This window comes from Lepisosteus platostomus, chromosome 6 (assembly GCF_059453375.1).
Source record: "Lepisosteus platostomus isolate fLepPlt1 chromosome 6, fLepPlt1.hap1, whole genome shotgun sequence".
NCBI lineage: Eukaryota > Metazoa > Chordata > Actinopteri > Semionotiformes > Lepisosteidae > Lepisosteus > Lepisosteus platostomus.
Window position 1 is genome coordinate 17430105 of NC_142616.1, and position 15712 is coordinate 17445816.

Sequence of the window (15712 nt, forward strand, 5' to 3'; positions counted from 1 at the left end):
CTTTCAATGCACCAAGTCAGTAATTAAGAAGATCAGACGATTAGACTATGTTCTTTTTTGAAGCTCACCTCGGTGAGAACAGAGAGACAGAAAAAAGTAACAAAAGGAAATGGTATAATTAATAAACAAGGGGAATATAGATACTTTATAGTACAACAGATAATTTGGTTATAAAGCCAGAATGCAAAAATGTGAAATGTAAAGGTCTTTGTGGAGGTAATACTACTAGGTATTCAACTCTCTTTAACATTCATTACTGCTTATCAACTGCTGTGAATAATTTCCTGCACCTAAAAGCTGAAGTTTCAGCTTAAGGAGCGTGACTCTGAGGCGACAGTTTATTTGGTTAGTTTGTTTCTCTAAACCACCACAATGTTTCTGCGATTTGCCAGTCTGAACACACTCCAGGAAGGCTGAGGAATGGAGCAAAACATCAAAGCTGAGTATCTACGGGCACAGATTCAAGATTTAAGCACTTTCTTTAATTACCATCAAATGGCAATAGGAAACGTTTCCCTTCTCATACTAACTATGCTGAGTCTTGGTGTACTGGACAAAGTATTAGCTATTCCAGGTAGATGTCTGCAATATTTAAGTTTTTCATACAATGCACAGCTGATGACATGCTGTCAGAGGTATAGAAAAGAGATGTAATAGACTGTACGTAATATAATATACATAGTGTCATACCCTATAGAAAGTTTCATAATCCTCCTCTGTGAAGGAAAGTGTTATGCTTCCTGGCTCATGGACTTGTTACGACAATTTGTAACCAGTTCTTTTAATAGTTTATAAAAACGCACTCTGCCAAAATGTTTGAGTGCTTTGTATTTTTCAGATGTAGTAACTCAAACTAAAAAGCCTCTTCTTTTGTTTACTGTATTGATGGAAACACCGCTATCTATCAGGCTGACAGCAGACCTGAAAGCCACATCTATCAGTGGCTACAGGGGAGAATAACTTTCACTCCTCCAGAAGGAAAGCAAATGTAAAATTACAAAGAGGGGCTAGCACAGGATTGAGTCCAAGCCCCTCTGGGTAAAAGAAGGGGGAAAAAAAACCTTTAATCTGCAGAACAACAATAATGTTCAGTCTCTACACAGGTGGATTAGCGGTGCCTCAGATGCTTCAGTTAGACGTCTTTACTGTAAATTCTGTTCACACTTAGGAAACCAACAGAAGTGAAATTTGAATGCAGATAAAAGTGCCTGCTCGAGGGAAACATTTTCTCTTAGCCCTTTTTTTCTTCAGCACTTCAAAAACCCTTCTGAAATCTTTGACTCCAGTCCAGAAAACATCTCTTTGTGGTTACATGCATAGGCTGTTAATGTTGCATGCAGTGCTACGAAGAACTGAGATTACAAGTGACAAAGAGAAGCCATGTGAATCTGCCTACCAGAAACACACAATAGTATAAACAGAGGTCACCAGTGGGAACATGGGAGTGAAGGAGGCACACCTTCACACACAGGGTGGTGGGAGTGCAGAACACGTTGTCCAGCTGTAGCGGAGCTAGTCTGGGCACGGTGACGTCATCGCCCTCCCTGCGCGTAGCAGGGTCCTCAGCTGCCTGGGCTGAGGGAGGTCTCCTTTAGCTCATGCGGCTGGTTCCCTGTTGCATTACGCTGGGGACCCAGGCTCGCGCCCCAGGTGTTGCGAGTTAAAACGGGTGGCGGAGGGCACGAGCCCGCGCGGAACCGCAACAGTCCCGCTGGTGCCGTGACCCGGATGGGAGTGTCCTTCGCCGAGGCGAAGTCAGCAGGGGAGGGTGTAGTGGAGCTAGTACGGACACAGTGTCGCCATCGCCCTCCCTGCATGTAGCAGGGTCCTCAGCCACCTGGGCTGAAGAGGGCTCCTTTAGCTTAATACGGCTGGTTGCCTGTTGCGTTACCGTGGAGATGCCGGAGACCTGGGTTCGCGCCCCAGGTGTTGCAGGCCGAACCGGAGGGGTGGCTTGGCGAGGGCACGAGCGTGGAACGGTTACACAGCCATGCTGTTGAAGCTGATACCCAGGCTTCTTCCAAGAAACGGCTGGATGAAATGCTTGAATCAATTAATTACTATGAGCTTAATGACCTGGTTGGGCCGAATGGCTTGTTTCCGAACTTTCTTATGCTCCTTTGTTTGATCATGGTAAGATGGCCCTTGTCTGCTGTACCAGCAACACAAACCATCAAATTTCAAATTTAGAACAGGTGTGATGATATCCTGGTTGAAACGTTTGGTGGAATATCAATAATCCAAACAACAACAACAACAACAACAACAACAACAACAACAACAGGTTTGTTATTGTTGAAGTGGAAAATACTGATGGTCAAAGCGTACTGTATAGATTTACAGTTGTTGAGATGTCATAAGGAAGGCTCACTTTGAGACAGGAGAGAGTGTTTTTACTCCACGTAGGAACTCATTTAGAAAGTGTTCACTTCACATTTGAAGGGAACTCTCTCAATTCCAGCTTGGCCTCTGGGGATCTGGATATGTCATTTTCAGATATCTTTCTCCAGTATATATAAAGTTTATTTGTGCACAAGTGTCCTTAACTATGTAGTTAATTTCCAGGAATACAGTTCATTTCAGCCCTTTTTTTATAGCTCTGCGCACTATTTAACCATGGCACTGTCGCAGAGCGGAGATCTGACTGCGCTCCTGTCTGGTGTCCTCCTGTGGTCAGATCCACCGTCCTCTTGCACAGGTTCAGCTCCTGTGTCTGCCTTTAATAATAATAATAATAATAATTGCTTACACTTATATAGCGCTTTTTCTGGACACTCCACTCAAAGCGCTTTACAGGTAATGGGGACTCCCCTCCACCACCACTAATCCTTTATCAAGCATCGGCTCAGCACGCTCAGCAGGGGCAGAGGGAGCTGAATTGTCTCCAGATGTTTCTCCCTTTCTAACTTCTGGGAAAACTATGTGGAAAACTAGCTCACGTTACGAGTGAGGATCAAACTCGGCGGTGGTTCTGACACAAGCTTCACGTGAGAAAACTTGTGGACAGTTTTACTGTCTTTTTCATCTTGTGCTTGTCTGTTTTACCATCGACTTTAAAGTGTTTTGCAACATTCCTTTTGCATTTCATGACATTTTGCATCATAAGGTACAGTGTGTTAAATGATGATAGAAGAGAAATTAAAACAGTTCTCCTCCCAGATGTTTTTAAGGTCAATACAATTCTCAGTCAACCTCTTTGTTTACACAAACTGCCCCTTTGTGTTTACAACAAGTGGTATAGCAGTTTGCTATCAGGAGAGGGGTGTTTACTGTCTGTCCCTGAGCTCTCTCTCCTCTCCCTGGCTCAGTTCACAGCAGAGCACTGAAGCCTTTATCAGGTCCTGCTAGAAACCCAGCTGAAACAGAGCCTTTACACAGACACAGCAATCTGAAGCCTATTCTATTTCGCCCACGGCGACCCAGCTGAGAGAGAAGGAGTGAACAATGATAAGGAGGTCCTATCAACACAACAGCCCTACGTTTTATTCACCACAAGAAGTTAGATTAAACCTTTCCCATTATTGTCTAAACCAGCACACCATCGGGAAACATCCAGACAGGGAAGATCAGACTGCAGCAAACAAATAAAATGGGTAATATGAAATGATTACTGAAAAACACAGACTCAGAATGTTTAAGAGGTAATTTCAAGCTCTCCAGGAAGGAGTTGTATTGCCAAGTAAACATTTGCTTAAGAAACTAAAGCTACAGCAGTAGACTTTTCACAGCTACAAGTAGACTCACACAAAACAGACAGCTGGTCTGCAGTGAAGGAGAGATGAGCAGGTTCCCCTATCAGGACAGAATCTGTAGTGTGTGTGTTGCTGAGCGAGGCAGTCTAGTCTAGGCTAGTCTGAGTGGGAGCTGGTCAGTCTTGTTATTATCAGATGGCCACAGCCAGACAGGTTTAGTCAGCAATGTGTCAACACAAAGCTGATGGATATGTACCCACATGGACACTTTTAAGATTACAGCATTTGTGAACTTAGGTAGGCCTTTTGTTTTCAACACAAGGCATAAATGAAAATAGAGATTAACAAGCAACACACACCTGAAAAGGACTGGATCATTCTTGACAGGTCACCTAGACAGGCAACCCTGCCGTCCCTGAAGGTGAAAGGAGATCCTGGCTCTGCACTGATAAAGAACCCCACCCTGTGTGTGCTGGGACTTCAAGATTGAAAACTAAATGTCAGCTTGAATTATTGGGGTTTTTACTGAAACACATTTGTAAATATCTGGATGAGCAGTCTCCTTTAAATTAATAACACTTTAAAAGTGATACAGTATGTCTGAACCTCTTTTAGGTTGCAGAGTGAAATTAATTTTGAACAAAAAGTTGTCCAAAATTACAAAACGCAGAAATGATTAAAAACGATAACTTCGACGACACAATTCTTGAAAATGAAATGATAAAACCGAAAAAAAAACAACGAAGCAACTGTATATAAACAGATTGGGAAGCCAAATTAACAAGTCTAATGGTAAAATCATACACTCGCTTCTGGTCAGCTAGGAACATGTCCAATGAACTGTCAAGCTTTCAAGCAGTAAGAAATCACCGACTCTATGAAGAAAGCACTGAAGTCCTGTACAACAAGGAAAAGAAGCAACAGTTTAAGAAGTAAGAAGATCAGACGATTAGACTATGTTCTTTTTTGAAGCTCACCTTGGTGAGAACAGAGAGATAGAAAAAAGTAACAAAAGGAAATGGTATAATTAATAAACAAGGGGAATATAGATACTTTATAGTACAACAGATAATTTGGTTATAAAGCCAAAATGCAAAAATGTGAAATGTAAAGGTCTTTGTGGAGGTAATACTACTAGGTATTCAACTCTCTTTAACATTCATTACTGCTTATCAACTGCTGTGAATAGTTCTTGAAAATGAAACGATAAAACTGAAAAAAAAACCAACAACGAAGCAACTGTATATAAACAGATTGGGAAGCCAAATTAACAAGTCTAATGGTAAAATCATACACTCACTTCTGGTCAGCTAGGAACATGTCCAATGAACTGTCAAGCTTTCAAGCAGTAAGAAATCAAAGTAAAAGCAGTAAAAGAAGCAACAAGGTACTGCTTGAACTTTTACTGTTCAAGCAGTACCAAGGAAAAGAAGCAACAGTACCTTTTAGCTGCCGGCTCTGGTGCTTCTTGAGTTTACAGCAGCCAAGTCCCATATCTTGCTTAGCAGAGTCCGAGGGAGGCTACAGCTGTGCCATGTCAATTACATGACCGGCGCTCCTGGAGGTGAACGCACACGCAGGTATGTGCCAAGGCAGCTCACTGCCAAGACGGCGAAGGAAGCCCACAGCCCCATCGCAGCCAGCAACTTCAGCAGCAGCAACAAGCCATTCTGCCTCATTCGCGCGAGTTCTGCCCTTTCCCTTTCCCCCTGAGCAGCCACAAACCCTAACCCCCTTTCCGGGAGTGCGAGCTCTCCTCGTGTGCCCTCAGCTTCTTGCGCTGCCAGGGAGAGATGTGCTGCGCGGCTCATCTCCGCCAAATACTGCAAACCTCCCCAAATCCAAACAGACCGTGCTAATCAATCTGAGAGCTGCTGCTGTGGGTATCTGCTTTGATTCCATCCCTCACCGCATTTTCTGGTGGCTAGACACAGATCTCTGCATGTTGCTGGATCCTTTTCCCCCTATTAAACTTAACTGCTTATTAATTAAACTCTCCCCCTTTGAAGAAGAGGACCACAAGGGGGGGGAGGGGGGGGGGCATATGTGTTAAGCAGATGCTCGCTCTCATAGCTGGAGGAAAAGAGCCATGAACTGAATGTGAACCACCTTTATGAGAAGGAAGGAAATGGAGACAGAAGAGGCTCCATGCACGTCTCCAAGCCCGCTGCCATCGACAGGCACGCTTTCAGCCTAAATCTACAGCACGCGGCTCCACCCCGCTCACGGGCCACTGCGCTTTGTGTCATAATAAAGAGAAGCATTGTTGTAAACACTCACATTCCACGCATACCCATGCAGGGACCTTATAACATGCGGTCCGAACCACGCAATGGATGCACAGAAGAGTACGATATTTTGTTGTTTTTTAAAGTCTGCAGAGGCTGGAATCTCAGGCAACGACAGAACTGCAGTATCACTTTCTGTGTTGTTTTACTCAAAACTAGCAATTTAAGAGATGAAATGCCTATATGATCCATACCAAGCTGGTTCACAATGCTTAAATTCCTTAAAACTAGTATTTTCCAGCATTTGTTTAGAAAGCACATTATACCAATGACACTATTTCCATATTAATTCAGATGCAGACTTAACATCATGCCCAAGAGTTGAATTGAGTTTAAAAAGGATTTTGAAAATTACGTTTTTTGTAATCATCCTCAGCAAGTGGGTGATTTTAATCCAAGTCTTTATCTGGGGTTTCCATAGTACCGAACAAACCTGTTAATTTGAGGTCCCTTTGCAAAAGCAGAAAAACATTTTACATAATGTTATGACTACTCAATACCAGTGCAGCAAAACTGTGAGAATCAGGACACAGCCTTCCAGTCTCCTCTGAAAAGCAATCAAACAGTGATGTCTGCAGAAATAAACAGTGATATCTGCAAAAGGCATTGAGCTGCCCACTGGCTATTTCATAAAGGAGTAGGCATGCTTCCCACATACAAATCTAGTAGTTAATCTTCTCACAGACTGAGTTACCTTCATTAGCCTCCAGATCAAGCAGAAAGAGAAACCTAAGGTGGATAAATAGAATAGAAGTGTAATCTAAATGAACAGGGATCCTCAAACTAGTTATATTCCCTTCAGTGCCCGTAAGATACATAGCTGTCAGATAAGTGGACAGAGATAAAGGCAAACAGCTATTTCTTTTATGACAATGGACTGTATCTGGTATTTTAAAACCATCAACCAATATGATGCTTGATCTGTCATGAAAGATGATGTTTGCTAATGCACAGCGAGGAGAATTTAAAGAAATAAGCTGTAAAATCTATAGCTCGTTCCTGCCAGTTAAACAAAAGATTGTAACATCTAATGAGCTGAATTTAGGCATGGATTAAGGACTGATACCACCTTTCTCCTAACAAGTTCTGCAGTTTTCCCTGCCAGGAAAACATATTAATGAGATCACAGAGCCAGATAGCCCAGGGATTGTGAAGCAGATCCTTTCTTATTCATCTGTACCTGTATAGATCAATCTTTAAAGAGACACAAGGAACAGTCATGTCAGCTCAACCTATTACAAACACTGCATTTATCCAGACACCTCTTTTAAACTTAATGACTAAAGGAACAAGAAAGTAGTAGGTTAATTAACTGCTAGAGCCTGAGTGAAAGCAATTGAAAATTTTCTGAAAACAATTCTGAAGCTATTGTAACATCTCTGTTACTTAGACTCAAAGCAAGTTAAAGATACAGTGATAAAATAAAATCAAATGTTGTTAACGCAATCTGAAAAAGAAGAGGGTTTCATTCTAGGGTCTGGGATGTACAAATAAGCAAACCAAGAAGACGTTCTGAAGGAAAAATGTGAAGTGAGGAATGAAAATATTTTTGGAAAGTAGAAAACATCAACATTGCCCATGCTGAACTCTAGATGACGGAAAGGTTTTATTTATGAAACACCAAGCTTTTGAGAAGTTAATTTACAGTGTGCTGAAATGATTGTGCGACAGTTTTGTTAATACATGATACATGGAACACAGTCTTTTTTAGAGGTTACAAGAAACAACAGCTCTCTTTCAACACACTATCTTGCAGAAGGCATCATTCACTGGCGGACAAAGACAGGTATTCATCAATTAGCCAATTCACGGGGAGATCATTAACAATATAACACATGTATTGGATTGAGCAGAAATAAAGTTAAAAGCAGGTTTTCCAGAGCACGCTAAAGCTCTCCAGTTTGAGAAATGAACTACCAGTAGACCTTGTTTCCAGTCAAGCAGTTCGATTCAACATGAGATGTTGTTTGCGTCTCAGCAGGTCTCAGCATTGCACAGTCTGAACATTCCTTCTCCAAGACAAAGTTTACCAACATTCTCCATGAAAAATAAGTTCATCTAAAAAATACGATACAAGCTCAACTTAAAACACAAGCACAAAAATGAGGTGTGACCACTGAATTCAGACTTGAGGCAGTTTTATCACAACTATTGCTTGTACAGTAGCTGTTCCTCTGATCCTGAAACTGAAGTCCCAAATCCACCAGCTCCCACAGAATAAACAACACTCTGTGATGGAAGACAAACCGCTTGATAAAGAGCACAAGTCAGGGATCCCAGCAAACCCAGACTTATCAGGGTCCCAGAGCAAAGAGTACCGAGAGGGCAGCCCACTTTGATTTGTATTGTAGGTTAAACAGTACTAACAGTTACACATTGGACATGCCAAATTACTCAAATTTAATACATGGATATTAATTCTGGGTATTTCCATGTGAAAAGGATTCCATTGTTCCATGTGAGAAGGATTGGCTTTTTTTGAAAGCTGGGAAACCATGTAGTCTGTGCTGTATGTTTTGGTGATGTAGGAGAACAATGGAAGACACTCACTTGTGCCCATTTCAGGATTAAGAGCCACTGCGTCAGTTGAGGGTTCTGACGTTGGCAGCTCAAGTTTTTTAAGGACAGAAAAAAACAAAAAAAAACCTTTTGAAGATAACTGCGAGGCACAGATCTGAGAGAAATATTCAGTGAGAAATGCACTTCAAAACAATATTTAAAAGATTTCCAACCTCTTCTCTGCTTTCTGTCAAAGCGCCTCAGAGTCTGTAATATGGCTCCCAGTTCACAGAACAGCTCTGCTGGAGCTTCACAAGCCCACACTTCCCTGCTGACACTTGATGGATGTCACACACAGGCGTTATATTTGTTCATCATATATATGATTGAAATACACACCAGTAAGGCTACAATAAACAGAGGGAAGAGTCCTTTACAGGGAAACAGCCCTTTCCAGGACCTTTGAAATCAGAAAAACAGTTCAGCACCTGGTAACGTAATGTTGGAATTAATTTTATTTAACTGCCCATTTGGAACTTCTGCACTAAAATCAGTTCAGTTTTTAAATATGCCACATATAATGGGTCCACACTGAATAAATTGTTATGTGTCTGAGCTCTGTACCCGATGTTCTATGTGTAGTCATTTCACCGATGTTTTAGTCATGCAATCAAGCTGCTTGAAGCCAGCATTAGCACATAATTAACCACAGAGCTACAGCCCTCTGCAGAATCTGTCGCAGTATGGGAATTGGGCCTACCGCACGACATTGATTTTGACGATTTGTCAAAATATCATGGCATGGTGTCCCCTAAAAACTATGAGCACAGAAACAGTCTGACCAGGGCCACTGTAATCAGATCTACATGTTGCTTCTGCAAATTACACAAGAGTCTTGAAGGCCAGCTTCAAATTTGGGAAACATCAGCCTGAAGAAATGTGTTTTTAAGAACCCTTGAAAAAAAAGATGGAGATAGGGAGCTTTATATAGTTTCACGCAGACTGCAATGCAGTTCAAGTGCATTTCTGTTAATGCTCTATTACCCAGTGTGGTGTTGTGTCACAGGAACATGGAGCAAAGCAGAATTTAAAATACAGAGCTTGGAGAGATGGGGCAGAACAGCTCAGCAGGTCTTTGAGGTACAGTAGGATGGAGCCTCACTGCTTGGCGTTCTATAGGTCAGGAAAAGGATTTGGAAGCCAGTCCTTTATAACCATGGGAGCCAACGCAGGGACAATAGAATAGGAGTGATATTGACGTAGCTCTTAGCATAAGCTTCAATCCAGTTATTGAAAATCCCCCAAGACACTGTCAAAGTCACCCCAGTGGGCTTCTTCAGAATGCGCACTGGAACACAAACCAGACACCAGCGGAAGGAGCCTTTGGGGAAGTGGGGAGGTGCGTTTCAAACTGAGAACAGGAAGCGCCCGTTTACGCAAAGGGCGGAGGGAGTCTGGAACAAGCTGCCCCTGCTCTGATGTTGAAGCCGATAGACTGCCTTCTTCAGGAAACACCTGCATGACATCCTTGAATCAATAAGCTGGTAGCAACCAAGGAATTCTGATAGATCATTCAGTGGCCTTCTGTAACTTATAAACTTTCTTATTTCCTCATGTTCTTCTCTAATTCCCTAACACTCCACGGCACTGAAGTAGTTCGGTACAAGGCTGGTGAGCAAAGGCTGGTTAGACCTGCTGGTCCTGGAGCTCATCCCTCTGGTGCCCTGTGATAAGTACCAACCTGCCACCTGTGACCACTAATGTGCACAGAGCAGATGGCAGATATTTTTAGAAATAAGCTTCCTAACAAACTCCCTACAGAGCCGAAAGAAAGGAGCTGACAAGGGCAAGAATATATTCCCCAGTCACCCCTTCTCACAAAAGGGGCTGGGCAACCTGTCCTTACCCATAGACATTAGTGGATATGAACGACATCATTAAAAAAAAACCCCAAAAACATCCATTAGCTGGAGAGCATGGAAATGACAGATAATGGGGAACAAAAATCCAGAACTTCCATGAAAACTAAAAAGTTATAATTTAAGAAATGTTCAAAACAGCCTCTCCGCCTACTAGAAACCAAAATAGTTGAAGAGCTACAGTAAATGCTTAAAGGTTGTTTAAAAAAAGTAAAGTACTTCTTCATTGAAAGGCTTAAACAGTGCAGTGAGGAGTGTGACACGTACAGGGCGTGTGCCACTGTGTATCGACTGTTTTTAAACCTGTTATTTGAAAATTCCCAGCAAACCTCCAGATAATCTCCCCAGCAGCACAGTTCTCAAGGCTTCACTCACACGGACAAACAGGGCCGCCTTGAGCGGGCAATCACCCGCAAGCCAAAACAGAGACAGAGGCTTCCCACAGACTCCCTTCTGTACTGCCAGTGCACTGAAGAATCAGTGAATCAGTGAATCAGTGGTAATATTTTCCCTGCAAAGGACAATAAAGCTCTGCCTTGGTGAATGAAATTGTATATCATATATGTATGTATACAGTGCCTATAGAAAGTCTGCACCCCCCTGGGACGTTTTCACCTCTTATTTTATTCACATTTATAGCATGGCAAAAAAATCCTCAGTTAAATACATCATGGTTCCAAAATGTGAAAAAGTCCAAGCGGGTGTAAACTTTCTATAGGCAATGTATATGTAATATAAGTAAAGGTTTATTCCAAGCGGAACAGAGAAGAAAAGCAACACAACGTTTCAGCTGTGGAGCCTTCCTCAGGTGTGAATATGGGGTATATGAAATTGTGTCATTATCTTCTTTTAGAAACCTTGGCAGACCGGTTTCACTGGCTGCAACTAACTTCACCACATTTTGTCATATTGAACTTTTCATTATACTGCTATGGTCCTTCTTTCCTATTCGCCATATTACTACTTTTGCTCTTTGAGAGAACTAAAACAAACAAATGGCAATACCACTACAGCTGATACTACCTATACTTCCACTCATATAAATTATATTCCGACTTCAGATCATAATATAAAAAAACTTTATATAACTATTAATGAAATGAATAATAATGACAACTAAAAACTCAGCAGGGACCAGTGTTGTATTAAACTAACTTACCCATCCACACACTGCAATACATACCAGTCAACTATTTTAAATAACCTCCTTTCTTCTGCACTAGGTCTGCCCTCTTCTGCTGAAAGGTGGCATTGCATTTATTTCCCACAGCTCAACATTGAATAGTTCTGCAAATGATCTGCCACTGTAAAACTGTACTTCCTACAGAGATTAAAACTGTAAATTATGTTTATGAAAAGAAGGGATTACAAAGAGACATACTATAAAGCATTCTGAATCTCTTCATAAAAGAAAACAAAATTATGCTCTAGTCAATTTTACTTAATGCCTTTTATTTTCATTAGAAAATAATAATAAATAATTAATAGTTCCTTGTGTTCCTCCTATGTAGGAGTTTTTCTTTCAAAGGATCCCAGATTTTTAACATGAGAGCAACCCCACCTGGGTGACACACAGAGGCCACTCTGCACCAGCAGTCCCACTGCACTGCAGTTCAGGGGTGGGAGCAAAAAACTGCATTAACTATTGAGTTAAGGGGGGACTTTAGGGAAGACAGATTGTTTAAGCACAAAGGGAGTTAACAACCCTACTTTTATGAACAGAGCCAAAAATCTTCAATGACCGAGTAGTTAGGACCTCAGATGAATGTCACATCTGAGGAACTGCACCTCCTACAGTACAGAGCTCTTGTCACCACACCAGGTGCTGGTTTGGAAAATAGGTGGTGTCAGTGGACCAGGAAGTGGTTCTCATCCAGAGAGAACAGCATGACCTGCAGCTCCACTGGCAGCACTTACAGCAGCAGCCTGGTCTTCCCTACAGGCCTAGTGTGAGCACCACCCACCACCGCCCACCACCGACCAGCACCGACCAGCACCGACCACAACCAACCACAACCAACCACGACCGCCCAGCACTGACCACCACTGACCAGCACTGACCAACTAGAACTGACCAGGAGTGACCAAAACTGACTAAACTTACCAGAACTAACTGACCAACACTGACCAGCACTACCCAGTACCTACCAGTACTAACCAGGCCCATCTAAGTTTCCCAGATGTGACAAGATCAGGCTACAGGGTGGCAGTAGTGCTGATCAAAATGATCTCTCCTATTCCATGGGACCTTTTCACCCTTAAAAACAAGTCCTCAAGGGTCGCAACTGTTTCTTGAAGCATGAAAAGACCATTCACTGAGACCCTCCAAAGCTGCAGAGCAAAGGAGATCTTAAAAAAAAGTAAGAAAACAGCAATTTTGTCATCTTTGCTTGTGTCTTCCCAAGGGCTCTGGGAAACACAAGGCTCCACTTTTAGCGCATCTTCTTACCTGGAACGATTTCGAACAGATGCTTCCCTGGCTCATCTGGGTTGACTGCCACCTCATTCACCTGGCTGCCCTGAAGGGGAATGCAGCCCTGGAGTAACAGAAGACAAAGCTCAGCCTTCGTGTGGGCCTGCCTGTGTACTGTATGAGATACAGCCTCAAAGGTACACATCCCAGGGCACAGTGACAGAGCTACTATACAATAGACTTCTGAGACTTCTGTAAAAAACAGGGCTGATCTGATTGGCTGAATTCAAATACCTGTGTGTAAATTGTACAGTAAATGAAGAAATTAAGTTTTAGGTTTACCATGCTAGATGAGATTTATAAAAATGTACTGTGGATCTGGAATCTAAGGTATAGGTAATAGAAGAGTAATTGTTACGAGGAATAGAAACCACATTGAGAAATGACTGGGTGCACATAGTAAGGGAACACAAACATGTAATATAATACAGCCTCACAAGACCTACTGCTGCAGATTACAGAGTATATTCTGGGTTAGCGCATGGCAACACTTACACAGGTCACCACTGATTTATTGAAACAAAACCTGACACATGGTGCAGAAGCTTCAGCTGCTCCTGACAGCCATAATGGCTATGCTGGTTAAAGTCCACCTATCCATTTTCTAACCACTTCATCTAAGGAAGGGCTGTGAGGGAAGCCGAAGCCTATTCTAGCAAGCAATGGCAGCAAGACAGTGTACACCCTGGATGGGACACCAGTCCATCACAAGGCACACACAGACACGCACACCTAGGCCAATTTTCACAGAAGCCAATTGACCAACCAGTATGTCTTTGAACTGTAGGGGAAAACTGGAGCACACAGAGGAAAGCCATTCTCATGGAGAGAACATACAAACGTTAAGCAAACAGCACCCAGGAATGAAACCCAGGGCCCTAGCTCTGCGAGGCAGCAATGATAGCTACTGCGCCACCATGCTGCCTTCTGGTTGTCATTCGTGCTAAAGTAAGACAGTCAAGTGAAACCAGTTTTAATGAGAATTAATGATCCCCTTAACACATACTGCTAATCAGGACTCAGAAAAGGGCCTTCAGATTAATGATTAAAACAAAATGAAAAATACAAATAAATCCTGTATAGTTTTGTGTTGAAAATACTGGAGGAAATAAGGTTGTATGTATGTGTGCGTCCATTCACTGTGACACCAATGCTGAATGCCTTACATATGTTTTTCGTACCACATCAATACTTTTCATTTGAGAGGAAGACATGTGCGCATTCAATAAAACCCAGAAGAGCATTTCATTCTGCTGATTCTGATGAGACGTCCTCTGAGATCGGTATCGGATATAATCCTCCTTGAGCTCCTGGCCAGGAGCATAATGAAGACAAAATGACGGATGAGCAAGGACACATCAATCCAATTAAATTTAGCAACATCACTCCGCCAGCGCCGGCAACATCCTGTACCAGTAGCATCCAGCAAGGTGCAGAGGTCGCTTACTCTGCAGCTGCAAAATGGCTTGACTTACAATGTTGCCAAGTGAGAGGGCAGCCCTTTACCAAATTAATTGCCATGGCAACAGAGTGGTGTTACATCCACAGGGCAATGGTCCTCTACTTATGGACAAATTAGCACACAGGCGCACAGCGCTGCATGAGGAGTGGCACCACCCTGTATTCCTCAAGCACCGCACTGAGCTCATTCTGCAGACGGGCGCCTGGCTCCACCCTGCAGGCTGGACTCGCACAGGAATCGTTCCTTTACCAATGCAGTTACGCTCATCCCCCATGTTCAAATGCCATTCTCACGCCATGCAAGTGTTTTTAACCAGCAATATGAGTTTCAGACTGCACCAGTGTCTTTTGGGGGGTGACTCTAAAAGTGCTCCAGACCGGGTAGCGCTGGCTGGCCTTGTGCCAACGCTGTCCCCGATGTTTGTTTCCAGCCCTTTCCTGAGTCTCGTCAAGCTGACTTGGGCAGCTTGCAGATAAAGCCCAGCACGAATTGTACAAAAACATAAAGCAACAGGCGCTTGTTTACAAATAGGCATAATTCTTCCTGGTTCTTTAGTCTCTCCTATAAATGTGTGCAAAACAATATATCATGCTTTTCATTCTTTTTTTTTTAAAGTTATTTTGACTGAGATAGCATATAACGGAAGGAGTCATCTACCATCTCAGAAACCTGGAAACTGACGGTGCTGAAGTATTGATTTGCCTCAGGCCAAACATAAAGGTCAGGGGTGCTGCACAAACTGCACAGCTGAAATCTATATGCATTTCAGAACTCCAGGCTGATTAGACAAGATTATAAATAATATATCGCATCCCTTCATTTAAAGCTTTTTTATTGGTATAAGTATATTTGTGTATGCTTATAAGGCATTAAAGACTAAGTGTAGCAAAAACAGTTCTTAAGCCAATCTTACCTGCATTCAATAGAAACAATGAGGCTTTTCTATATATATTGATGTTTTGTGAATTAACTTTAAAAGACACAATGCCAGTAATTGCAGCATGTTTAACAAGGCCGTCAACGTCTGACCTATCCCACAGGTACGACACTACGCAGTAGGAGCAAACAACGAGCACCTGGGGTTTGGCTTCCTCCTCGTCTTTGTAGAAGTAGAGCTGGTCAGTCCGCAGCACGAACCAGCGCAGCTGCCAGTTCTTCACGATGCTCCTCTGCTTCTTCAGCCAGCCGGCTCTGACAGCTCGCTCCTGGGGGCTGGGCTGGGGCGGCCGGCCGGCGGAGCCCCGCGACACTTCGCCCATCACCATGCTCTTCGACCTGGCTGGACAACACGGGACAGCCCCTTGAGCAGCTAGCCGGCGGGTCACTGCCGTCCGGCTGCAGAGCCCGGGGCAGCAGCGGTGATCTCGCCTCGGAACACT

General features: G+C 42.9%; 1 protein-coding gene across 2 annotated transcripts in view; it reads right to left on the reverse strand.

Moving 5' to 3' along the window:
- Positions 1 to 15712, reverse strand: part of arhgap22a (Rho GTPase activating protein 22a) — a 42429-nt gene that overhangs the window by 21839 nt on the left and 4878 nt on the right. Inside the window, exons 2-3 of one of the 2 annotated variants that reach the window (XM_088634472.1) lie at positions 15410 to 15612; positions 12848 to 12935 (exon numbers count right to left, since the gene is read on the reverse strand). In XM_088634472.1, coding sequence (XP_088490598.1) covers positions 12848 to 12935; positions 15410 to 15612 — 291 coding nt within the window. Of the gene's footprint in view, positions 1 to 5134; positions 5831 to 12847; positions 12936 to 15409; positions 15613 to 15712 lie in introns of those variants that run through there. The other variant, XM_088634473.1, reaches the window with a different exon arrangement.